The 25,726-nt window shown below is 54.8% G+C and overlaps 4 protein-coding genes and 1 pseudogene across 4 annotated transcripts; 4 read left to right on the top strand and 1 right to left on the bottom strand.

Moving 5' to 3' along the window:
* The first annotated feature begins 3,988 nt into the window (after window positions 1-3,988).
* Window positions 3,989-6,107, top strand: LOC146761275 (coiled-coil domain-containing protein 81-like). Its single transcript, XM_085541027.1, has 5 exons — window positions 3,989-4,388; window positions 4,545-4,606; window positions 4,852-4,999; window positions 5,192-5,448; window positions 5,649-6,107. The coding sequence occupies exons 1-5, from the start codon at window positions 4,262-4,264 to the stop codon at window positions 5,736-5,738; spliced, it is 684 nt and encodes a 227-aa protein (XP_085397153.1). The 5' UTR covers window positions 3,989-4,261; the 3' UTR covers window positions 5,739-6,107.
* A 6,989-nt stretch (window positions 6,108-13,096) lies between these two features.
* LOC146761274 (uncharacterized) lies at window positions 13,097-14,177 on the bottom strand (annotated as a pseudogene).
* A 45-nt stretch (window positions 14,178-14,222) lies between these two features.
* On the top strand, window positions 14,223-15,368 carry LOC146761273 (coiled-coil domain-containing protein 81-like). The gene is made up of 2 exons (XM_085541026.1): window positions 14,223-14,709; window positions 14,910-15,368. The coding sequence occupies exons 1-2, from the start codon at window positions 14,377-14,379 to the stop codon at window positions 14,997-14,999; spliced, it is 423 nt and encodes a 140-aa protein (XP_085397152.1). The 5' UTR covers window positions 14,223-14,376; the 3' UTR covers window positions 15,000-15,368.
* On the top strand, window positions 15,196-18,800 carry LOC146761272 (uncharacterized). The gene is made up of 4 exons (XM_085542354.1): window positions 15,196-15,200; window positions 15,506-15,630; window positions 16,149-16,260; window positions 16,583-18,800. Exons 1-4 carry the CDS (start codon window positions 15,196-15,198, stop codon window positions 17,241-17,243), a joined length of 903 nt encoding a protein of 300 aa, XP_085398480.1. The 3' UTR covers window positions 17,244-18,800.
* Window positions 18,801-21,451: 2,651 nt separating this feature from the next.
* LOC146761271 (coiled-coil domain-containing protein 81-like) lies at window positions 21,452-24,620 on the top strand. Its single transcript, XM_085541025.1, has 5 exons — window positions 21,452-22,901; window positions 23,058-23,119; window positions 23,365-23,512; window positions 23,705-23,961; window positions 24,162-24,620. Exons 1-5 carry the CDS (start codon window positions 22,775-22,777, stop codon window positions 24,249-24,251), a joined length of 684 nt encoding a protein of 227 aa, XP_085397151.1. The 5' UTR covers window positions 21,452-22,774; the 3' UTR covers window positions 24,252-24,620.
* The last annotated feature ends 1,106 nt before the right edge of the window (window positions 24,621-25,726 follow it).

Below are 25,726 nucleotides of genomic sequence, written 5' to 3'. Positions count from 1 at the left end.
TGCACTCTAGGTCTCTAGGCATCTTGGCCAGCCCCTAGCTCTTTAGAAATCTATGCCTAAAGGCTTGGCCGCTAAGCCTCTGAGCCCTAGGGCCTAAATTCTGGCCTTGAGGCCTCTGCTGCTCTTGGCTGGCATCGTGGCCTCCCTCTGGGTCTCTGGAACTGTGGCAGTAGAGGCTGAAGCTCCCCAGCAGTGCTCCATTTTGTGTTGTTGCCGTGTGGCTGGCAGCAGAGGGGCAGTCTGACAGAATGGGGTCTGACACAGAAGTGCAGATGGAGACAAGGGGGGGAGCTGAATTCCTCCGTGAGGAAACAATGGCACCCACTGACATCCATTGATGCTTGCTGGATGTCGATGGAGACCAAGCAAAGGATGTGAGCGCGGTGAGGGGTGGGTGGTGCATTTCAGCAGTGGGACAGTGACGTGGCAGACATGCCATGTTCCAGAGAGCCGTGCAGAGCTGCCACACCGCAAAATGAAGAGCGTCCAGATCAGCACATCTGTGCACGCTGGCTGATGGCGGGGACTGTGTTGCTCTATTAAATAGCCTTATTGCGCTCACTGCATCTGCTGTCATTTCCATGGAAATACCCAGGAGGCATTACTTTTGGAGAAACCTACGTACAGATGCCACATTGACTCTGCCCTATATTTCCCAGTTTTCCCCTCAGTTCCCACTGTGTCCGATAGAACCACCTCTGCCCGATAAACTCTGTCCCATAACCCCCACAGCTTTGCTCCGTAAGCTCTGCACCATAAGCTTCTACTTTGCCTATACGCTATGGGCTCTTTGGGTCCCTATGGGGCTCTACACACCATGGCCACCACTTTCCGCTGCAGACAAGGGGACAGGGATGGGGCTGTTTCTGCCCTCCTTATCACCTGGCCCCACCTCTGCCTTTTTGTCCCCTCTTTGTCCTTGGCAAGTGACAAATTCCCATGGTGGGGCCACAGGGGTGATCCATTCCCACAGTCTGTCAGGGGCAGGAACCCACAAAACCCATAGAGAATCACAAAAACATCATGGAGAGTCATAGAGCCCTACAGAGCCACATAAGAACCATGGGGAGCCAAAAGGAACAAATAGAGACCCATACAGGAGCAATAATGTCACATTGTCACACAGGGACCAGCAGGGACCCATAGAAGTGCATATGGAAACATACTGCCCTGTAGCAACCCATAGTGCCCCACAGCCAATTACGCTGCGGTTCACTCACCATGGGTCAAGATTCACAGCATTGTGGGATAGCCTGGGCGACCAATCCACACTCTTGGACACCCTCCATCTCCCGTGGCTCCCACACCAACCCCACAGCACTACCCACACTAAGCCCTGCCCCACAAATGCAGCTGCTGCTGCTCAACAATTCTTACTGGCTGAAAGCAGGAGAGTTGTGAGATCCAAAGGGAACTGACCAGAGGTTGGGGCTGGAAGGTGCCACGATCAGAGCAGATTCACCACCAGCTCCATGTGGGGGAACATCAGCCCCACCGAGGTGTGTGTGTGTGTCCCATAGCTGCCCCTTAGTAGCCCCAGAGCCATCCTAGAGCAGCCCCAGAACAGCCCCATCACTGCAAAGGAGTTGGGCTTGGTTACAAATGTTGCCCTGATCTGTTGGCCTTGTCCGTCCCCAGTTGGAGGGGTTACAAAGTACATGGAGGATACAACGTGTTGTGTAAGTCCAATAAAACACGGGATCACACAAAGTACAAATGTCTGAGTTACAACGGCACACAACACCAACTTGTCACAGACACCAGCCAGTGATTCTGCAGGAGTGGTGACACAAATATTACAGCACGAAAAAAAGGTAGGAAGTGAGAAGAAACCAGCATACGTTTGACAACAACCAGTAGTAATAAACAAACAAGTAAAACAAATAGCGGTATCTGTGTCAGCTGCTTTCTGCAGCCAGGATCCAGAATGGAATTCTTCGGTGCAGGTTGTGGCGTTTATGAACAGCCACACCATGTTACACTGCAGTTCATGTACCAGAAGCACATCTGGTCCCACTGGGCACCATGTGGACTTGCCATCATCTCAAAGATGATTCAGCGTCTTGAGAACTTTCCACTTGAGCATTTCCAAAGCAATTCAAATGCTGAGAGATGTAAATGCTGGTTTGGCAAGTTCAAGTACTGTTGGTCTGCTGAACTTTTCACAGGGCAGCGTGTAGGATACCCCACAGTATGAACCATAACGGGGGTAATCTCAGAAACACAGACGTCTCTATCATGGAGTTATCTGTGTCAGTCTGTCTGCGGGGGGGGGATTGGGGTGGGGAAGTCAGTAGGTCTGTGTGCCCGCCAGCCCCCAACAAATGGGAAGGGAAAAGGGAAAGGGGTAGGGAGATGGGAGATGGGAGATGGGCTCAAGGAAAACCAACAGAGCAGCAGCAATGATCTAAGGAGAAAAACTAATTTCACTAACTATGATATGGGAATGCAAGGTAACACAATGTAATACAATGTAATTGAGATTGTAGGCAAGCAAATCGAGTGAAATAAGAGACAGAGAGAGGTTTCCGGAGACCAAGAACCCTGCTCTGCAGTGGAAGGTGCACGGCTTTGAAGATGCCAGCAGAGAGAGAGAGAGCGTCCCTTCCGTGATGTATTTCCCTCTCAGGCCGTAAGGTGCTCTGGGCCGTGTAGCTCCTCTTCTCTGTGCTCCACAGGATGTCATGAGGTGGGATACCAAGAGCAAAATGTACCAAGGCACCAAACAGGCCCCACAGGCCGGACAGACAGCTTCTAGCCTGGCAGGGAGCCTCAGGCTGGATGGGTTTTGGCCTGGTAGGGACCCTGGCCTGCAGGCTTTTGGCCTGGAAGGGCTTCCCCGGCCAGCTGGCTTTTAGCCTGGCAGGGCCCCCCTAACTGGATTACCAGCTTCAGGCTTGCAAGGTCCCCCCAGACTGCCTGGATGGCTTTTGGCCTCTCAGGCCCCGCAGGCCAGCCAGCCATTTTGTTGCCTGGCAGTGAGCCCCGGGCAGGCTGGATGTTGGCCTGGTAGGAATCCCCAAGCTGGCCAGCCAGCTTTTGACCTTGCCAGTGTTTGCTGGCCGGCGGCGGGCTTTTGGCCTGGCAGGGCTTCCCAGGCCTGCAGGCTTCAGGCCTGGCAGGGATCCCGAAGACGGCCTGCCGGCCTTTGGCCTGGCAGACACCCCACAGCCATCTGACCAGATGACTTTTGCCTTAGGGCCTCCCTGGCCAGCTGGCTTTTGGCCTGGCTGGGCCCACTCGAGCCACCCGGCTGGCGTTCGACCTGGTATGGCTCCTTGACCCGGCTGAGTTTTGGCCTGGCAGGGCCCCTGGTCCAGATGGCTTTTGGCCTGGCAGGGTCCCCGTAACCAGCCCGCCAGCTTCTGGCCTGGCAAGGCCCCCACAGGTCAGCCAGCTGGTTCTGTCCTGGCAGGGATCCCTGGGTCTGCCGGCTGGGTTTTGGCCTGGTAGGGCTTCCCTTTCCAGACGGCCAGCTTTCATCAAAGATTTGACATCTTCCTCAAGGCCTGAGTCCAGCCAGTCTACAGAGCCCCAAGACATACCATCCAGGCTGCCACTTTTGGCCTGGGGCTCACTCCAACTTCTGAAGCAGAGGACATGGAAGATCAGGTCTAAAAGGGCCTGCCCAGCCAGCCGGCTGCCTTTTGGCCTGGCAGGTCTCCTCAGGCTGTCCGGCTTCGGGCCTGCAGATCCCGTCTTGACCCCACAGGATCCCAACCCCCTTCCCCTTGGAAGGCTTCAAGGAAAGCCAATCTCTGGGATCCCCCAGACAAAGCACTCCCTGCCCGGTAGGGTCGCAGCAGCAATGGACTCACAACAGTGACACAGAAGATCCATGCCGGGTAATTTATTGAGCATCCTAACGAGGAACTGACAACTTCCAGGCATAATGAAGGCACTTTCTGACATCAAGTCGTCAGCATGACGGGTAGAGTGCTTTGGAACAAGACTTGTTTCCACATCGCCTCCTTGGAGATCAGTTTGGGCAACGGCTACAAAAGGAAAATGGGTAACGTTACACTGAGAGGAAAGACAGGAGAGGGAGAAAGCAGAGAGGGGTCAGCACCCCCACCCGGGGCGGGCAGCAGGCTGCTGTGCCAGTGTCATAATGGGCAGCGTCCAGCACTGGCCATGATGTCACAGCGGCGCCGTGGCAACGTTTGTGACACGGCCACCCAGGAGGGTTGTGAAGGTGGAGCGCGGCACTGGGTCCTGCATCCTGAAGGAGCATCTGGTAGAGAGCAGACGCATCTGAAGGATGAGCTCCGGCATGGCTGCTGCCAACAAGGAGCAACCCGCTGGTATAAGGCGGAACAGGATGAACTTCTGTGGGGACGGCCCCACAGTGAGGCGTACCTCTGGACCGATACACATTGACACTGAAGGTACGTGGGCCCACAGCCCCCATGGAAGCGGTGCAGAATCCAGTCTTGGGACGGAGATAACACTTTCCATCTGCCACCTCACTCCTGCCTGGCAGCAGTAGGGGTGCTGGGAAGCAGCAGATGCAGAGTGTGACCTGATTTTCCTTTGCCCTCCAGAGCGAGTTGCCGTCTGGAATGCGGTGGCCGCCTATGTACAAGAGCAGCTCCTGATGCACAAGGTGTGTTGGCTGTCAGGTTCCTCCTCTCCCTGTCCAGCTCAGCCTAGAGATCCTCTGAGTCTTGCCCTGCACAGAAAGCAGGGAACTCACCCCGCATTTCACTTCTGGGCATCCCACGGGCTTCCTGTCAATGCAGTATCACTTGTGCTGGTGGTGTAGTATCTCAGGGCCGATGAAAGTCAACGCCAGCCCTTTCTCCAGCAAGCCCATAACCCTTCCACACCTTGTTTTTCTTTCACTTGCAGGGAGTCTGGATTCCCACCTTCGGCTCCTTTGACATCATCTCCAGAGAAATCACGACTGCAAACGTGACTCTGCAGTGGCCCGTGTTTCAGCTGGCTACAAACCTCGTAGCCATGCACGGCCTCCAGTCCCACGGGGAGTCCCTGCCAGGTAGGAGGGGGGATTAAACCTTTGCTGGCTTCATGGAGGGGGCAAACAGGGCCACCGCCTCCATCCTCCACCTCTCCCTCTGAGGAGCGTGTCCAAGTATAGGGCCGTTCTGGTTGATGCCCACCAGAAGCAGTTCTAGGGAAGAAGCTGTGGAACAGCAACCGTATCAACTCCGTCCCTGGCGTTTTTCAGCCTACAGGAAGCTGGAGCCCCTGAAGCGCAGCCAGGTGGCCGCAGATGCCTCTCTGAGCTGGCACATAGTGCAGGCTAGCATCCAGAACACTGTGTTCCTGATATCCAGCTGCCTGAAAATTGGGGAGAAAGTTGCCATTGTCCTGAAGGACATTGGAGTGATCTTCATTGATGGAATGACCTTCCAAATGAAGTTCTACTATGACTTCCTCCAGAAGCTGTCAGGGAAAGAGAACCTCAGAAAAGCTGTTCTCAAGGTGAGCTGTAGGTTTGTTTGTGGACCGGACAGTCCCGTGAGCCTTGCTGTGCCCACACACGGCCCACCAAGACCTGGCCATCTGCATGGGCTGTGCAAGTGCTGTGGTGCTGTCAGCTCTCCCTGGCTTAGGCTCCTCATGTCCCCAGTGCCTCAGCTGTGACAAGGATGTCTCACATCCTCTCTGTTCCTCCCCTGCAGGCCCCCTGGCTGATGAAGATGGTGATGTCCCGGGTGGCACCAGTGGCCTCCCTGTCACCCTCTGGCTGCCTCGTTGTCTTTCCAGAGTGAGTATGTTGGGAGCTGTAGCTGCTGCTCGATGCAGCATCTCAGCTCTCATTCCGCAGTGCTTGTTCCTTGTGTCCACGGGTGTCCTGCCCATGAGGATATCTTGTAGAATCATAGAATCATTTGAGCCAAAAGGAACCCTGAAAGAGCACCTAGTCCCACTCCCCTGCAGGGAACAGGGACACCTACCTACCCCCAGATGAGGTAGCTCTGAGCGTGCTCCAGCCCGACCTTGATCGCCTGTCCGGGCACCCAGCACGTCTCTGGACAAGATGTTCCAGTGCCTCACCAGCCTTCTGCCAGAAACTTCCTTATTTCCAATCTAAATCTTCCCTCCTTCTGTTTGAGACTGTTTCCCCTTGTCCTATCCCAACTGACCCTGCTAAAGACTTTAGAAAGGTGTGGCCTTCATGCAGCATGAAAATGTGCCTGTGAGCACACAACCAGAGAGCAACTCAGGCTGGTGGTGCACTGCGTCACAGCAATGACTGTCTTCTCCTCTCTTAAAGGTTTCAAATGGAGTTGGTGCCCAAACCACCATCCTTGCCACGCCGCAAGTCCTCAGGAAGCTTCCCAGCTGAGAGGAAACTTAAGGAAGGGGACACTTTGCCACCACTTTCCCAGGGCAAGAGAGGTAAAACAGCTTGCAACTTCTTTCCGCGGCACGGGCAACCATCGTGAGATGGGAATTCCCTCGCTGGCCATCAGCCAAAGGCAGTGACTTGCGTTGAGGCTTCACGCCAGCTGAGCGCAGCCTCATCTCATGAGGAACTGTAGGCCTTGCCAAAACTAAGGTGCTGTGTGTGACATGCTCCTATCCCCGGCTGTGGCAGGAGGATGTCGGGATCTTAGGCCCTACCCCTGCCCCAGTGGAAGGACACGGTCCCCAAAAGACACCCTGTCAGCTCATTATCACCACCCAGCTCTGCTTTCCCAAAGACAACATTGCTAACGCAGTCCCAGAACAGAGCTGAATTGCGGAGAGGAGGAGTGGGGCCAGAGATGGTTTCAGGGAGGCTCTGAGGGCAGTGCAGATGGCAGCAGTGGGGGGAGCAGAGCGGCCCTCTTGGATGTTTTGGCAACAGGCCGGAGCACCCCTTGTGAGTGAACCAAAGGGTTTACAATGAATCTCCTCTGTCTTCCTAATTCCAGTGAGATCTGCTAGACGGCCAAGCTTCGTCAGGTGCTTGAGCACTACAAGTGTAGATGGAGAGCACTTAAGGCGGATAAGGTACCTCCTGCAGAAGGAGAGCTCTAAGTCCAGGTGAGGCCAGATGCTCTGGGTTGGGATGTGCATGGGGGTGATTTACTGAGCCAACGAGAGCCCGTTCCCTAACCCCAAATGGTCACTGTTTGTGGCTGCCCAACAATGCTGAAGACAGCACCCAGAGTGCTGGCATGGGGAAGCCGGGAAGACCCGAGCTCACAGGGCTGGCCCCCTCCAGATCTCAGGAGAGCCATGGGCCAGCCGGTGAGCTGTCTGTGGGAAGGCTGCATTGCAGCCAAGGGTCCCGGCTCAGGCTTGCAGGATGTGGCCCTGAAGTCATCACCCACTAAGGCAGACTCCTCTTGCTCTGTCCTTTCAGACTGCTGCCAGAGATCCAAGCAGTGCCTAAAACCCCAGAGCAGCCTGTGAGCTGTGAGCTGCGGGGCCAGGCAGGAGCCCGAAACCAAGATGAACTTGGCCAAGCACGAAGCATTCAGCGTGTCAGGTTCCGTTCTGAAGCTGAAAATGACCACCATGAGGGTGCAGGGCTGAAAGTGAAAACCAAGACCTCACACCCTCGGGGCATCTTGAGGAAGTCACCATCTTCCACCGAAGATTCCGCATCTTCCTCAAGGGCTGAGTCCAGCCAGTCCACGCAGACCAAAGGCAGACCATCCAGGCTGGCATTTGTCGCTAAGGATTCATTCAAACTTCACAAGGAGAGGATGAGGCGAGCACAGGAGGAACGTGAGGAGGAGACCACAGACAGACCATCCAGGCTGCCACTTCTGTCTCAGGATTCATTCAAACTTAACAAGGAGAGGATGAGACGAGCAAAGGATGAACAAGAGGAAGAGATCAAAGGCAGACCATCCAGGCGGCCATTTCTGGCTCAGGATTCTTTCAGACTTAACAAGGAGAGGATGAGGCGAGCACAGGATGAACGTGAGGAGCCGGCAGCATCTACATCTCATGATGACTCCAGCCGGTCTGAGGGGTCCTCCATTGACAGATCTGGATGGCTGCCACCCATAAATTAAGTTAACATGGTCTCGGAACACCAAACGCCCACCTCTCAGGAATGGCACAACCTAGCCACGCTGATGCAGGCGTGGGGTGCCCAGGACAAACAGAGCACCATTTGAGACTGCAAAACAGATGCATGAATACCACCTGCATCATATCTAAAACGAGACCAGGCTGCCCAGGGCCCCATCCAACCTGGCCTTGAGCATCTCCAGGGATGGGACATCTACAACCTCTCTGGGCATCTGGTTCCAGTATCCCACCACTCTCTCTGGAAATAATTTCTCCCTGATATCCACTCTTAACCTCCCCTCCCTCAACCCAAAACCACTTCCCCTTGTCCTGCCATTATCTACCCTTGTAAAGTGTTGGCTCCCCTCCTGTATGTAAACTCCCCTTATGTACTGGAAGGCCGCAATGAGGTCACCCTGTAGCCTTCTGTTCTCCAGGCCAAACAAGAAGATCTAGAGTGAAACGTAGAGGGGAAAAACAGCCAATAAAGCTTTATCAAGGGCCTATCCCTTATAAATCCCCAAAATGTCTGTGGAAGTGTCATTGCTTCTTTTTACGGCAGCTCTTGTGCTGGTGGAGGGGAAAAGAATTGCGAGAGGGCACCAGAACAACTGATGATGCTCCTCATAAGGCCTGTGCTCCAGACCCTTCACCAGCTTTGTCGCCCTCTTTGAACACACCCCAGGCCCTCCATGTCTTTCATGCAGTGCAGGATCCAAAACTGAACACAGTACTCGAGGTACGGCCTCACCTGAGCTGAGTACAGGGGGACAATCACTGCACTGACCCCTGGGGAGCACCACTCGTGACCAGTCACCAGCTGGATTTAACTCCAGTCACCACCGCTCCCTGGGCCCGGCCATACCAGCTCCTAACCTAGCCAAGGGTGTACCTGTCCAAGGCACGGGCTGCCAGCTTCTGGAGGAGAATGCTGTGGGAGACAGTGTCAAAGGCTTTGCTGAAGTCTGGGTAGACCACATCAACAGCCTTTCCCTCGTCCACCAGATGGGTCCCTCGATCATAGAAGGAGATCTTTTTCTTGGCCTCCATGCCTCAGTTTAGCCTCAAGACTGCTAAGCTGCAAGGCCTCTTGGCCAGGCTCTTGGCCTCCCTCTAGGCTGTTTTACCTTAAGGCCTCTAAGCCTCCTGGGAAACCTCTAAGCTTTTAGGCCTCCCTCTATGCCTCTAGGGCAGCTTGCAGGCAACTGTGCCTCCAGGTGCGTCTAAGCCTCCTTTTTGGACTCTCCAATTTTAGGCCTCCGTATCTCCTTTAGGGCCTTCTGCACTCTAGGTCTCTAGGCATCTTGGCCAGCCCCTAGCTCTTTAGAAATCTATGCCTAAAGGCTTGGCCGCTAAGCCTCTGAGCCCTAGGGCCTAAATTCTGGCCTTGAGGCCTCTGCTGCTCTTGGCTGGCATCGTGGCCTCCCTCTGGGTCTCTGGAACTGTGGCAGTAGAGGCTGAAGCTCCCCAGCAGTGCTCCATTTTGTGTTGTTGCCGTGTGGCTGGCAGCAGAGGGGCAGTCTGACAGAATGGGGTCTGACACAGAAGTGCAGATGGAGACAAGGGGGGGAGCTGAATTCCTCCGTGAGGAAACAATGGCACCCACTGACATCCATTGATGCTTGCTGGATGTCGATGGAGACCAAGCAAAGGATGTGAGCGCGGTGAGGGGTGGGTGGTGCATTTCAGCAGTGGGACAGTGACGTGGCAGACATGCCATGTTCCAGAGAGCCGTGCAGAGCTGCCACACCGCAAAATGAAGAGCGTCCAGATCAGCACATCTGTGCACGCTGGCTGATGGCGGGGACTGTGTTGCTCTATTAAATAGCCTTATTGCGCTCACTGCATCTGCTGTCATTTCCATGGAAATACCCAGGAGGCATTACTTTTGGAGAAACCTACGTACAGATGCCACATTGACTCTGCCCTATATTTCCCAGTTTTCCCCTCAGTTCCCACTGTGTCCGATAGAACCACCTCTGCCCGATAAACTCTGTCCCATAACCCCCACAGCTTTGCTCCGTAAGCTCTGCACCATAAGCTTCTACTTTGCCTATACGCTATGGGCTCTTTGGGTCCCTATGGGGCTCTACACACCATGGCCACCACTTTCCGCTGCAGACAAGGGGACAGGGATGGGGCTGTTTCTGCCCTCCTTATCACCTGGCCCCACCTCTGCCTTTTTGTCCCCTCTTTGTCCTTGGCAAGTGACAAATTCCCATGGTGGGGCCACAGGGGTGATCCATTCCCACAGTCTGTCAGGGGCAGGAACCCACAAAACCCATAGAGAATCACAAAAACATCATGGAGAGTCATAGAGCCCTACAGAGCCACATAAGAACCATGGGGAGCCAAAAGGAACAAATAGAGACCCATACAGGAGCAATAATGTCACATTGTCACACAGGGACCAGCAGGGACCCATAGAAGTGCATATGGAAACATACTGCCCTGTAGCAACCCATAGTGCCCCACAGCCAATTACGCTGCGGTTCACTCACCATGGGTCAAGATTCACAGCATTGTGGGATAGCCTGGGCGACCAATCCACACTCTTGGACACCCTCCATCTCCCGTGGCTCCCACACCAACCCCACAGCACTACCCACACTAAGCCCTGCCCCACAAATGCAGCTGCTGCTGCTCAACAATTCTTACTGGCTGAAAGCAGGAGAGTTGTGAGATCCAAAGGGAACTGACCAGAGGTTGGGGCTGGAAGGTGCCACGATCAGAGCAGATTCACCACCAGCTCCATGTGGGGGAACATCAGCCCCACCGAGGTGTGTGTGTGTGTCCCATAGCTGCCCCTTAGTAGCCCCAGAGCCATCCTAGAGCAGCCCCAGAACAGCCCCATCACTGCAAAGGAGTTGGGCTTGGTTACAAATGTTGCCCTGATCTGTTGGCCTTGTCCGTCCCCAGTTGGAGGGGTTACAAAGTACATGGAGGATACAACGTGTTGTGTAAGTCCAATAAAACACGGGATCACACAAAGTACAAATGTCTGAGTTACAACGGCACACAACACCAACTTGTCACAGACACCAGCCAGTGATTCTGCAGGAGTGGTGACACAAATATTACAGCACGAAAAAAAGGTAGGAAGTGAGAAGAAACCAGCATACGTTTGACAACAACCAGTAGTAATAAACAAACAAGTAAAACAAATAGCGGTATCTGTGTCAGCTGCTTTCTGCAGCCAGGATCCAGAATGGAATTCTTCGGTGCAGGTTGTGGCGTTTATGAACAGCCACACCATGTTACACTGCAGTTCATGTACCAGAAGCACATCTGGTCCCACTGGGCACCATGTGGACTTGCCATCATCTCAAAGATGATTCAGCGTCTTGAGAACTTTCCACTTGAGCATTTCCAAAGCAATTCAAATGCTGAGAGATGTAAATGCTGGTTTGGCAAGTTCAAGTACTGTTGGTCTGCTGAACTTTTCACAGGGCAGCGTGTAGGATACCCCACAGTATGAACCATAACGGGGGTAATCTCAGAAACACAGACGTCTCTATCATGGAGTTATCTGTGTCAGTCTGTCTGCGGGGGGGGGATTGGGGTGGGGAAGTCAGTAGGTCTGTGTGCCCGCCAGCCCCCAACAAATGGGAAGGGAAAAGGGAAAGGGGTAGGGAGATGGGAGATGGGAGATGGGCTCAAGGAAAACCAACAGAGCAGCAGCAATGATCTAAGGAGAAAAACTAATTTCACTAACTATGATATGGGAATGCAAGGTAACACAATGTAATACAATGTAATTGAGATTGTAGGCAAGCAAATCGAGTGAAATAAGAGACAGAGAGAGGTTTCCGGAGACCAAGAACCCTGCTCTGCAGTGGAAGGTGCACGGCTTTGAAGATGCCAGCAGAGAGAGAGAGAGCGTCCCTTCCGTGATGTATTTCCCTCTCAGGCCGTAAGGTGCTCTGGGCCGTGTAGCTCCTCTTCTCTGTGCTCCACAGGATGTCATGAGGTGGGATACCAAGAGCAAAATGTACCAAGGCACCAAACAGGCCCCACAGGCCGGACAGACAGCTTCTAGCCTGGCAGGGAGCCTCAGGCTGGATGGGTTTTGGCCTGGTAGGGACCCTGGCCTGCAGGCTTTTGGCCTGGAAGGGCTTCCCCGGCCAGCTGGCTTTTAGCCTGGCAGGGCCCCCCTAACTGGATTACCAGCTTCAGGCTTGCAAGGTCCCCCCAGACTGCCTGGATGGCTTTTGGCCTCTCAGGCCCCGCAGGCCAGCCAGCCATTTTGTTGCCTGGCAGTGAGCCCCGGGCAGGCTGGATGTTGGCCTGGTAGGAATCCCCAAGCTGGCCAGCCAGCTTTTGACCTTGCCAGTGTTTGCTGGCCGGCGGCGGGCTTTTGGCCTGGCAGGGCTTCCCAGGCCTGCAGGCTTCAGGCCTGGCAGGGATCCCGAAGACGGCCTGCCGGCCTTTGGCCTGGCAGACACCCCACAGCCATCTGACCAGATGACTTTTGCCTTAGGGCCTCCCTGGCCAGCTGGCTTTTGGCCTGGCTGGGCCCACTCGAGCCACCCGGCTGGCGTTCGACCTGGTATGGCTCCTTGACCCGGCTGAGTTTTGGCCTGGCAGGGCCCCTGGTCCAGATGGCTTTTGGCCTGGCAGGGTCCCCGTAACCAGCCCGCCAGCTTCTGGCCTGGCAAGGCCCCCACAGGTCAGCCAGCTGGTTCTGTCCTGGCAGGGATCCCTGGGTCTGCCGGCTGGGTTTTGGCCTGGTAGGGCTTCCCTTTCCAGACGGCCAGCTTTCATCAAAGATTTGACATCTTCCTCAAGGCCTGAGTCCAGCCAGTCTACAGAGCCCCAAGACATACCATCCAGGCTGCCACTTTTGGCCTGGGGCTCACTCCAACTTCTGAAGCAGAGGACATGGAAGATCAGGTCTAAAAGGGCCTGCCCAGCCAGCCGGCTGCCTTTTGGCCTGGCAGGTCTCCTCAGGCTGTCCGGCTTCGGGCCTGCAGATCCCGTCTTGACCCCACAGGATCCCAACCCCCTTCCCCTTGGAAGGCTTCAAGGAAAGCCAATCTCTGGGATCCCCCAGACAAAGCACTCCCTGCCCGGTAGGGTCGCAGCAGCAATGGACTCACAACAGTGACACAGAAGATCCATGCCGGGTAATTTATTGAGCATCCTAACGAGGAACTGACAACTTCCAGGCACAATGAAGGCACTTTCTGACATCAAGTCGTCAGCATGACGGGTAGAGTGCTTTGGAACAAGACTTGTTTCCACATCGCCTCCTTGGAGATCAGTTTGGGCAACGGCTACAAAAGGAAAATGGGTAACGTTACACTGAGAGGAAAGACAGGAGAGGGAGAAAGCAGAGAGGGGTCAGCACCCCCACCCGGGGCGGGCAGCAGGCTGCTGTGCCAGCGTCATAATGGGCAGCGTCCAGCACTGGCCATGATGTCACAGCGGCGCCGTGGCAACGTTTGTGACACGGCCACCCAGGAGGGTTGTGAAGGTGGAGCGCGGCACTGGGTCCTGCATCCTGAAGGAGCATCTGGTAGAGAGCAGACGCATCTGAAGGATGAGCTCCGGCATGGCTGCTGCCAACAAGGAGCAACCCGCTGGTATAAGGCGGAACAGGATGAACTTCTGTGGGGACGGCCCCACAGTGAGGCGTACCTCTGGACCGATACACATTGACACTGAAGGTACGTGGGCCCACAGCCCCCATGGAAGCGGTGCAGAATCCAGTCTTGGGACGGAGATAACACTTTCCATCTGCCACCTCACTCCTGCCTGGCAGCAGTAGGGGTGCTGGGAAGCAGCAGATGCAGAGTGTGACCTGATTTTCCTTTGCCCTCCAGAGCGAGTTGCCGTCTGGAATGCGGTGGCCGCCTATGTACAAGAGCAGCTCCTGATGCACAAGGTGTGTTGGCTGTCAGGTTCCTCCTCTCCCTGTCCAGCTCAGCCTAGAGATCCTCTGAGTCTTGCCCTGCACAGAAAGCAGGGAACTCACCCCGCATTTCACTTCTGGGCATCCCACGGGCTTCCTGTCAATGCAGTATCACTTGTGCTGGTGGTGTAGTATCTCAGGGCCGATGAAAGTCAACGCCAGCCCTTTCTCCAGCAAGCCCATAACCCTTCCACACCTTGTTTTTCTTTCACTTGCAGGGAGTCTGGATTCCCACCTTCGGCTCCTTTGACATCATCTCCAGAGAAATCACGACTGCAAACGTGACTCTGCAGTGGCCCATGTTTCAGCTGGCTACAAACCTCGTAGCCATGCACGGCCTCCAGTCCCACGGGGAGTCCCTGCCAGGTAGGAGGGGGGATTAAACCTTTGCTGGCTTCATGGAGGGGGCAAACAGGGCCACCGCCTCCATCCTCCACCTCTCCCTCTGAGGAGCGTGTCCAAGTATAGGGCCGTTCTGGTTGATGCCCACCAGAAGCAGTTCTAGGGAAGAAGCTGTGGAACAGCAACCGTATCAACTCCGTCCCTGGCGTTTTTCAGCCTACAGGAAGCTGGAGCCCCTGAAGCGCAGCCAGGTGGCCGCAGATGCCTCTCTGAGCTGGCACATAGTGCAGGCTAGCATCCAGAACACTGTGTTCCTGATATCCAGCTGCCTGAAAATTGGGGAGAAAGTTGCCATTGTCCTGAAGGACATTGGAGTGATCTTCATTGATGGAATGACCTTCCAAATGAAGTTCTACTATGACTTCCTCCAGAAGCTGTCAGGGAAAGAGAACCTCAGAAAAGCTGTTCTCAAGGTGAGCTGTAGGTTTGTTTGTGGACCGGACAGTCCCGTGAGCCTTGCTGTGCCCACACACGGCCCACCAAGACCTGGCCATCTGCATGGGCTGTGCAAGTGCTGTGGTGCTGTCAGCTCTCCCTGGCTTAGGCTCCTCATGTCCCCAGTGCCTCAGCTGTGACAAGGATGTCTCACATCCTCTCTGTTCCTCCCCTGCAGGCCCCCTGGCTGATGAAGATGGTGATGTCCCGGGTGGCACCAGTGGCCTCCCTGTCACCCTCTGGCTGCCTCGTTGTCTTTCCAGAGTGAGTATGTTGGGAGCTGTAGCTGCTGCTCGATGCAGCATCTCAGCTCTCATTCCGCAGTGCTTGTTCCTTGTGTCCACGGGTGTCCTGCCCATGAGGATATCTTGTAGAATCATAGAATCATTTGAGCCAAAAGGAACCCTGAAAGAGCACCTAGTCCCACTCCCCTGCAGGGAACAGGGACACCTACCTACCCCCAGATGAGGTAGCTCTGAGCGTGCTCCAGCCCGACCTTGATCGCCTGTCCGGGCACCCAGCACGTCTCTGGACAAGATGTTCCAGTGCCTCACCAGCCTTCTGCCAGAAACTTCCTTATTTCCAATCTAAATCTTCCCTCCTTCTGTTTGAGACTGTTTCCCCTTGTCCTATCCCAACTGACCCTGCTAAAGACTTTAGAAAGGTGTGGCCTTCATGCAGCATGAAAATGTGCCTGTGAGCACACAACCAGAGAGCAACTCAGGCTGGTGGTGCACTGCGTCACAGCAATGACTGTCTTCTCCTCTCTTAAAGGTTTCAAATGGAGTTGGTGCCCAAACCACCATCCTTGCCACGCCGCAAGTCCTCAGGAAGCTTCCCAGCTGAGAGGAAACTTAAGGAAGGGGACACTTTGCCACCACTTTCCCAGGGCAAGAGAGGTAAAACAGCTTGCAACTTCTTTCCGCGGCACGGGCAACCATCGTGAGATGGGAATTCCCTCGCTGGCCATCAGCCAAAGGCAGTGACTTGCGTTGAGGCTTCACGCCAGCTGAGCGCAGCCTCATCTCATGAGGAACTGTAGGCCTTGCCAAAACTAAGGTGCTGTGTGTGACATGCTCCTATCCCCGGCTGTGGCAGGAGGATGTCGGGATCTTAGGCCCTACCCCTGCCCCAGTGGAAGGACACGGTCCCCAAAAGACACCCTGTCAGCTCATTATCACCACCCAGCTCTGCTTTCCCAAAGACAACATTGCTAACGCAGTCCCAGAACAGAGCTGAATTGCGGAGAGGAGGAGTGGGGCCAGAGATGGTTTCAGGGAGGCTCTGAGGGCAGTGCAGATGGCAGCAGTGGGGGGAGCAGAGCAGCCCTCTTGGATGTTTTGGCAACAGGCCGGAGCACCCCTTGTGAGTGAACCAAAGGGTTTACAATGAATCTCCTCTGTCTTCCTAATTCCAGTGAGATCTGCTAGACGGCCAAGCTTCGTCAGGTGCTTGAGCACTACAAGTGTAGATGGAGAGCACTTAAGGCGGATAAGGTACCTCCTGCAGAAGGAGAGCTCTAAGTCCAGGTGAGGCCAGATGCTCTGGGTTGGGATGTGCATGGGGGTGATTTACTGAGCCAACGAGAGCCCGTTCCCTAACCCCAAATGGTCACTGTTTGTGGCTGCCCAACAATGCTGAAGACAGCACCCAGAGTGCTGGCATGGGGAAGCCGGGAAGACCCGAGCTCACAGGGCTGGCCCCCTCCAGATCTCAGGAGAGCCATGGGCCAGCCGGTGAGCTGTCTGTGGGAAGGCTGCATTGCAGCCAAGGGTCCCGGCTCAGGCTTGCAGGATGTGGCCCTGAAGTCATCACCCACTAAGGCAGACTCCTCTTGCTCTGTCCTTTCAGACTGCTGCCAGAGATCCAAGCAGTGCCTAAAACCCCAGAGCAGCCTGTGAGCTGTGAGCTGCGGGGCCAGGCAGGAGCCCGAAACCAAGATGAACTTGGCCAAGCACGAAGCATTCAGCGTGTCAGGTTCCGTTCTGAAGCTGAAAATGACCACCATGAGGGTGCAGGGCTGAAAGTGAAAACCAAGACCTCACACCCTCGGGGCATCTTGAGGAAGTCACCATCTTCCACCGAAGATTCCGCATCTTCCTCAAGGGCTGAGTCCAGCCAGTCCACGCAGACCAAAGGCAGACCATCCAGGCTGGCATTTGTCGCTAAGGATTCATTCAAACTTCACAAGGAGAGGATGAGGCGAGCACAGGAGGAACGTGAGGAGGAGACCACAGACAGACCATCCAGGCTGCCACTTCTGTCTCAGGATTCATTCAAACTTAACAAGGAGAGGATGAGACGAGCAAAGGATGAACAAGAGGAAGAGATCAAAGGCAGACCATCCAGGCGGCCATTTCTGGCTCAGGATTCTTTCAGACTTAACAAGGAGAGGATGAGGCGAGCACAGGATGAACGTGAGGAGCCGGCAGCATCTACATCTCATGATGACTCCAGCCGGTCTGAGGGGTCCTCCATTGACAGATCTGGATGGCTGCCACCCATAAATTAAGTTAACATGGTCTCGGAACACCAAACGCCCACCTCTCAGGAATAGCACAACCTAGCCACGCTGATGCAGGCGTGGGGTGCCCAGGACAAACAGAGCACCATTTGAGACTGCAAAACAGATGCATGAATACCACCTGCATCATATCTAAAACGAGACCAGGCTGCCCAGGGCCCCATCCAACCTGGCCTTGAGCATCTCCAGGGATGGGACATCTACAACCTCTCTGGGCATCTGGTTCCAGTATCCCACCACTCTCTCTGGAAATAATTTCTCCCTGATATCCACTCTTAACCTCCCCTCCCTCAACCCAAAACCACTTCCCCTTGTCCTGCCATTATCTACCCTTGTAAAGTGTTGGCTCCCCTCCTGTATGTAAACTCCCCTTATGTACTGGAAGGCCGCAATGAGGTCACCCTGTAGCCTTCTGTTCTCCAGGCCAAACAAGAAGATCTAGAGTGAAACGTAGAGGGGAAAAACAGCCAATAAAGCTTTATCAAGGGCCTATCCCTTATAAATCCCCAAAATGTCTGTGGAAGTGTCATTGCTTCTTTTTACGGCAGCTCTTGTGCTGGTGGAGGGGAAAAGAATTGCGAGAGGGCACCAGAACAACTGATGATGCTCCTCATAAGGCCTGTGCTCCAGACCCTTCACCAGCTTTGTCGCCCTCTTTGAACACACCCCAGGCCCTCCATGTCTTTCATGCAGTGCAGGATCCAAAACTGAACACAGTACTCGAGGTACGGCCTCACCTGAGCTGAGTACAGGGGGACAATCACTGCACTGACCCCTGGGGAGCACCACTCGTGACCAGTCACCAGCTGGATTTAACTCCAGTCACCACCGCTCCCTGGGCCCGGCCATACCAGCTCCTAACCTAGCCAAGGGTGTACCTGTCCAAGGCACGGGCTGCCAGCTTCTGGAGGAGAATGCTGTGGGAGACAGTGTCAAAGGCTTTGCTGAAGTCTGGGTAGACCACATCAACAGCCTTTCCCTCGTCCACCAGATGGGTCCCTCGATCATAGAAGGAGATCTTTTTCTTGGCCTCCATGCCTCAGTTTAGCCTCAAGACTGCTAAGCTGCAAGGCCTCTTGGCCAGGCTCTTGGCCTCCCTCTAGGCTGTTTTACCTTAAGGCCTCTAAGCCTCCTGGGAAACCTCTAAGCTTTTAGGCCTCCCTCTATGCCTCTAGGGCAGCTTGCAGGCAACTGTGCCTCCAGGTGCGTCTAAGCCTCCTTTTTGGACTCTCCAATTTTAGGCCTCCGTATCTCCTTTAGGGCCTTCTGCACTCTAGGTCTCTAGGCATCTTGGCCAGCCCCTAGCTCTTTAGAAATCTATGCCTAAAGGCTTGGCCGCTAAGCCTCTGAGCCCTAGGGCCTAAATTCTGGCCTTGAGGCCTCTGCTGCTCTTGGCTGGCATCGTGGCCTCCCTCTGGGTCTCTGGAACTGTGGCAGTAGAGGCTGAAGCTCCCCAGCAGTGCTCCATTTTGTGTTGTTGCCGTGTGGCTGGCAGCAGAGGGGCAGTCTGACAGAATGGGGTCTGACACAGAAGTGCAGATGGAGACAAGGGGGGGAGCTGAATTCCTCCGTGAGGAAACAATGGCACCCACTGACATCCATTGATGCTTGCTGGATGTCGATGGAGACCAAGCAAAGGATGTGAGCACGGTGAGGGGTGGGTGGTGCATTTCAGCAGTGGGACAGTGACGTGGCAGACATGCCATGTTCCAGAGAGCCGTGCAGAGCTGCCACACCGCAAAATGAAGAGCGTCCAGATCAGCACATCTGTGCACGCTGGCTGATGGCGGTGACTGTGTTGCTCTATTAAATAGCCTTATTGCGCTCACTGCATCTGCTGTCATTTCCATGGAAATACCCAGGAGGCATTACTTTTGGAGAAACCTACGTACAGATGCCACATTGACTCTGCCCTATATTTCCCAGTTTTCCCCTCAGTTCCCACTGTGTCCGATAGAACCACCTCTGCCCGATAAACTCTGTCCCATAACCCCCACAGCTTTGCTTCGTAAGCTCTGCACCATAAGCTTCTACTTTGCCTATACGCTATGGGCTCTTTGGGTCCCTATAGGGCTCTACACACCATGGCCACCACTTTCCGCTGCAGACAAGGGGACAGGGATGGGGCTGTTTCTGCCCTCCTTATCACCTGGCCCCACCTCTGCCTTTTTGTCCCCTCTTTGTCCTTGGCAAGTGACAAATTCCCATGGTGGGGCCACAGGGGTGATCCATTCCCACAGTCTGTCAGGGGCAGGAACCCACAAAACCCATAGAGAATCACAAAAACATCATGGAGAGTCATAGAGCCCTACAGAGCCACATAAGAACCATGGGGAGCCAAAAGGAACAAATAGAGACCCATACAGGAGCAATAATGTCACATTGTCACACAGGGACCAGCAGGGACCCATAGAAGTGCATATGGAAACATACTGCCCTGTAGCAACCCATAGTGCCCCACAGCCAATTACGCTGCGGTTCACTCACCATGGGTCAAGATTCACAGCATTGTGGGATAGCCTGGGCGACCAATCCACACTCTTGGACACCCTCCATCTCCCGTGGCTCCCACACCAACCCCACAGCACTACCCACACTAAGCCCTGCCCCACAAATGCAGCTGCTGCTGCTCAACAATTCTTACTGGCTGAAAGCAGGAGAGTTGTGAGATCCAAAGGGAACTGACCAGAGGTTGGGGCTGGAAGGTGCCACGATCAGAGCAGATTCACCACCAGCTCCATGTGGGGGAACATCAGCCCCACCGAGGTGTGTGTGTGTGTCCCATAGCTGCCCCTTAGTAGCCCCAGAGCCATCCTAGAGCAGCCCCAGAACAGCCCCATCACTGCAAAGGAGTTGGGCTTGGTTACAAATGTTGCCCTGATCTGTTGGCCTTGTCCGTCCCCAGTTGGAGGGGTTACAAAGTACATGGAGGATACAACGTGTTGTGTAAGTCCAATAAAACACGGGATCACACAAAGTACAAATGTCTGAGTTACAACGGCACACAACACCAACTTGTCACAGACACCAGCCAATGATTCTGCAGGAGTGGTGACACAAATATTACAGCACGAAAAAAAGGTAGGAAGTGAGAAGAAACCAGCATACGTTTGACAACAACCAGTAGTAATAAACAAACAAGTAAAACAAATAGCGGTATCTGTGTCAGCTGCTTTCTGCAGCCAGGATCCAGAATGGAATTCTTCGGTGCAGGTTGTGGCGTTTATGAACAGCCACACCATGTTACACTGCAGTTCATGTACCAGAAGCACATCTGGTCCCACTGGGCACCATGTGGACTTGCCATCATCTCAAAGATGATTCAGCGTCTTGAGAACTTTCCACTTGAGCATTTCCAAAGCAATTCAAATGCTGAGAGATGTAAATGCTGGTTTGGCAAGTTCAAGTCTGCTGAACTTTTCACAGGGCAGCGTGTAGGATACCCCACAGTATGAACCATAACGGGGGTAATCTCAGAAACACAGACGTCTCTATCATGGAGTTATCTGTGTCAGTCTGTCTGCGGGGGGGGGATTGGGGTGGGGAAGTCAGTAGGTCTGTGTGCCCGCCAGCCCCCAACAAATGGGAAGGGAAAAGGGAAAGGGGTAGGGAGATGGGAGATGGGAGATGGGCTCAAGGAAAACCAACAGAGCAGCAGCAATGATCTAAGGAGAAAAACTAATTTCACTAACTATGATATGGGAATGCAAGGTAACACAATGTAATACAATGTAATTGAGATTGTAGGCAAGCAAATCGAGTGAAATAAGAGACAGAGAGAGGTTTCCGGAGACCAAGAACCCTGCTCTGCAGTGGAAGGTGCACGGCTTTGAAGATGCCAGCAGAGAGAGAGAGAGCGTCCCTTCCGTGATGTATTTCCCTCTCAGGCCGTAAGGTGCTCTGGGCCGTGTAGCTCCTCTTCTCTGTGCTCCACAGGATGTCATGAGGTGGGATACCAAGAGCAAAATGTACCAAGGCACCAAACAGGCCCCACAGGCCGGACAGACAGCTTCTAGCCTGGCAGGGAGCCTCAGGCTGGATGGGTTTTGGCCTGGTAGGGACCCTGGCCTGCAGGCTTTTGGCCTGGAAGGGCTTCCCCGGCCAGCTGGCTTTTAGCCTGGCAGGGCCCCCCTAACTGGATTACCAGCTTCAGGCTTGCAAGGTCCCCCCAGACTGCCTGGATGGCTTTTGGCCTCTCAGGCCCCGCAGGCCAGCCAGCCATTTTGTTGCCTGGCAGTGAGCCCCGGGCAGGCTGGATGTTGGCCTGGTAGGAATCCCCAAGCTGGCCAGCCAGCTTTTGACCTTGCCAGTGTTTGCTGGCCGGCGGCGGGCTTTTGGCCTGGCAGGGCTTCCCAGGCCTGCAGGCTTCAGGCCTGGCAGGGATCCCGAAGACGGCCTGCCGGCCTTTGGCCTGGCAGACACCCCACAGCCATCTGACCAGATGACTTTTGCCTTAGGGCCTCCCTGGCCAGCTGGCTTTTGGCCTGGCTGGGCCCACTCGAGCCACCCGGCTGGCGTTCGACCTGGTATGGCTCCTTGACCCGGCTGAGTTTTGGCCTGGCAGGGCCCCTGGTCCAGATGGCTTTTGGCCTGGCAGGGTCCCCGTAACCAGCCCGCCAGCTTCTGGCCTGGCAAGGCCCCCACAGGTCAGCCAGCTGGTTCTGTCCTGGCAGGGATCCCTGGGTCTGCCGGCTGGGTTTTGGCCTGGTAGGGCTTCCCTTTCCAGACGGCCAGCTTTCATCAAAGATTTGACATCTTCCTCAAGGCCTGAGTCCAGCCAGTCTACAGAGCCCCAAGACATACCATCCAGGCTGCCACTTTTGGCCTGGGGCTCACTCCAACTTCTGAAGCAGAGGACATGGAAGATCAGGTCTAAAAGGGCCTGCCCAGCCAGCCGGCTGCCTTTTGGCCTGGCAGGTCTCCTCAGGCTGTCCGGCTTCGGGCCTGCAGATCCCGTCTTGACCCCACAGGATCCCAACCCCCTTCCCCTTGGAAGGCTTCAAGGAAAGCCAATCTCTGGGATCCCCCAGACAAAGCACTCCCTGCCCGGTAGGGTCGCAGCAGCAATGGACTCACAACAGTGACACAGAAGATCCATGCCGGGTAATTTATTGAGCATCCTAACGAGGAACTGACAACTTCCAGGCACAATGAAGGCACTTTCTGACATCAAGTCGTCAGCATGACGGGTAGAGTGCTTTGGAACAAGACTTGTTTCCACATCGCCTCCTTGGAGATCAGTTTGGGCAACGGCTACAAAAGGAAAATGGGTAACGTTACACTGAGAGGAAAGACAGGAGAGGGAGAAAGCAGAGAGGGGTCAGCACCCCCACCCGGGGCGGGCAGCAGGCTGCTGTGCCAGTGTCATAATGGGCAGCGTCCAGCACTGGCCATGATGTCACAGCGGCGCCGTGGCAACGTTTGTGACACGGCCACCCAGGAGGGTTGTGAAGGTGGAGCGCGGCACTGGGTCCTGCATCCTGAAGGAGCATCTGGTAGAGAGCAGACGCATCTGAAGGATGAGCTCCGGCATGGCTGCTGCCAACAAGGAGCAACCCGCTGGTATAAGGCGGAACAGGATGAACTTCTGTGGGGACGGCCCCACAGTGAGGCGTACCTCTGGACCGATACACATTGACACTGAAGGTACGTGGGCCCACAGCCCCCATGGAAGCGGTGCAGAATCCAGTCTTGGGACGGAGATAACACTTTCCATCTGCCACCTCACTCCTGCCTGGCAGCAGTAGGGGTGCTGGGAAGCAGCAGATGCAGAGTGTGACCTGATTTTCCTTTGCCCTCCAGAGCGAGTTGCCGTCTGGAATGCGGTGGCCGCCTATGTACAAGAGCAGCTCCTGATGCACAAGGTGTGTTGGCTGTCAGGTTCCTCCTCTCCCTGTCCAGCTCAGCCTAGAGATCCTCTGAGTCTTGCCCTGCACAGAAAGCAGGGAACTCACCCCGCATTTCACTTCTGGGCATCCCACGGGCTTCCTGTCAATGCAGTATCACTTGTGCTGGTGGTGTAGTATCTCAGGGCCGATGCAAGTCAACGCCAGCCCTTTCTCCAGCAAGCCCATAACCCTTCCACACCTTGTTTTTCTTTCACTTGCAGGGAGTCTGGATTCCCACCTTCGGCTCCTTTGACATCATCTCCAGAGAAATCACGACTGCAAACGTGACTCTGCAGTGGCCCGTGTTTCAGCTGGCTACAAACCTCGTAGCCATGCACGGCCTCCAGTCCCACGGGGAGTCCCTGCCAGGTAGGAGGGGGGATTAAACCTTTGCTGGCTTCATGGAGGGGGCAAACAGGGCCACCGCCTCCATCCTCCACCTCTCCCTCTGAGGAGCGTGTCCAAGTATAGGGCCGTTCTGGTTGATGCCCACCAGAAGCAGTTCTAGGGAAGAAGCTGTGGAACAGCAACCGTATCAACTCCGTCCCTGGCGTTTTTCAGCCTACAGGAAGCTGGAGCCCCTGAAGCGCAGCCAGGTGGCCGCAGATGCCTCTCTGAGCTGGCACATAGTGCAGGCTAGCATCCAGAACACTGTGTTCCTGATATCCAGCTGCCTGAAAATTGGGGAGAAAGTTGCCATTGTCCTGAAGGACATTGGAGTGATCTTCATTGATGGAATGACCTTCCAAATGAAGTTCTACTATGACTTCCTCCAGAAGCTGTCAGGGAAAGAGAACCTCAGAAAAGCTGTTCTCAAGGTGAGCTGTAGGTTTGTTTGTGGACCGGACAGTCCCGTGAGCCTTGCTGTGCCCACACACGGCCCACCAAGACCTGGCCATCTGCATGGGCTGTGCAAGTGCTGTGGTGCTGTCAGCTCTCCCTGGCTTAGGCTCCTCATGTCCCCAGTGCCTCAGCTGTGACAAGGATGTCTCACATCCTCTCTGTTCCTCCCCTGCAGGCCCCCTGGCTGATGAAGATGGTGATGTCCCGGGTGGCACCAGTGGCCTCCCTGTCACCCTCTGGCTGCCTCGTTGTCTTTCCAGAGTGAGTATGTTGGGAGCTGTAGCTGCTGCTCGATGCAGCATCTCAGCTCTCATTCCGCAGTGCTTGTTCCTTGTGTCCACGGGTGTCCTGCCCATGAGGATATCTTGTAGAATCATAGAATCATTTGAGCCAAAAGGAACCCTGAAAGAGCACCTAGTCCCACTCCCCTGCAGGGAACAGGGACACCTACCTACCCCCAGATGAGGTAGCTCTGAGCGTGCTCCAGCCCGACCTTGATCGCCTGTCCGGGCACCCAGCACGTCTCTGGACAAGATGTTCCAGTGCCTCACCAGCCTTCTGCCAGAAACTTCCTTATTTCCAATCTAAATCTTCCCTCCTTCTGTTTGAGACTGTTTCCCCTTGTCCTATCCCAACTGACCCTGCTAAAGACTTTAGAAAGGTGTGGCCTTCATGCAGCATGAAAATGTGCCTGTGAGCACACAACCAGAGAGCAACTCAGGCTGGTGGTGCACTGCGTCACAGCAATGACTGTCTTCTCCTCTCTTAAAGGTTTCAAATGGAGTTGGTGCCCAAACCACCATCCTTGCCACGCCGCAAGTCCTCAGGAAGCTTCCCAGCTGAGAGGAAACTTAAGGAAGGGGACACTTTGCCACCACTTTCCCAGGGCAAGAGAGGTAAAACAGCTTGCAACTTCTTTCCGCGGCACGGGCAACCATCGTGAGATGGGAATTCCCTCGCTGGCCATCAGCCAAAGGCAGTGACTTGCGTTGAGGCTTCACGCCAGCTGAGCGCAGCCTCATCTCATGAGGAACTGTAGGCCTTGCCAAAACTAAGGTGCTGTGTGTGACATGCTCCTATCCCCGGCTGTGGCAGGAGGATGTCGGGATCTTAGGCCCTACCCCTGCCCCAGTGGAAGGACACGGTCCCCAAAAGACACCCTGTCAGCTCATTATCACCACCCAGCTCTGCTTTCCCAAAGACAACATTGCTAACGCAGTCCCAGAACAGAGCTGAATTGCGGAGAGGAGGAGTGGGGCCAGAGATGGTTTCAGGGAGGCTCTGAGGGCAGTGCAGATGGCAGCAGTGGGAAGAGCAGAGCGGCCCTCTTGGATGTTTTGGCAACAGGCCGGAGCACCCCTTGTGAGTGAACCAAAGGGTTTACAATGAATCTCCTCTGTCTTCCTAATTCCAGTGAGATCTGCTAGACGGCCAAGCTTCGTCAGGTGCTTGAGCACTACAAGTGTAGATGGAGAGCACTTAAGGCGGATAAGGTACCTCCTGCAGAAGGAGAGCTCTAAGTCCAGGTGAGGCCAGATGCTCTGGGTTGGGATGTGCATGGGGGTGATTTACTGAGCCAACGAGAGCCCGTTCCCTAACCCCAAATGGTCACTGTTTGTGGCTGCCCAACAATGCTGAAGACAGCACCCAGAGTGCTGGCATGGGGAAGCCGGGAAGACCCGAGCTCACAGGGCTGGCCCCCTCCAGATCTCAGGAGAGCCATGGGCCAGCCGGTGAGCT

Source organism: Coturnix japonica, chromosome 3 (assembly GCF_054131305.1).
Source record: "Coturnix japonica strain WE chromosome 3, WE-NBRP24, whole genome shotgun sequence".
Classification (NCBI taxonomy): Eukaryota; Metazoa; Chordata; class Aves; order Galliformes; family Phasianidae; genus Coturnix; species Coturnix japonica.
The sequence above is the reverse complement of the archived record's forward strand: the minus strand, read 5'-3'. Positions and strand labels throughout refer to the sequence as shown.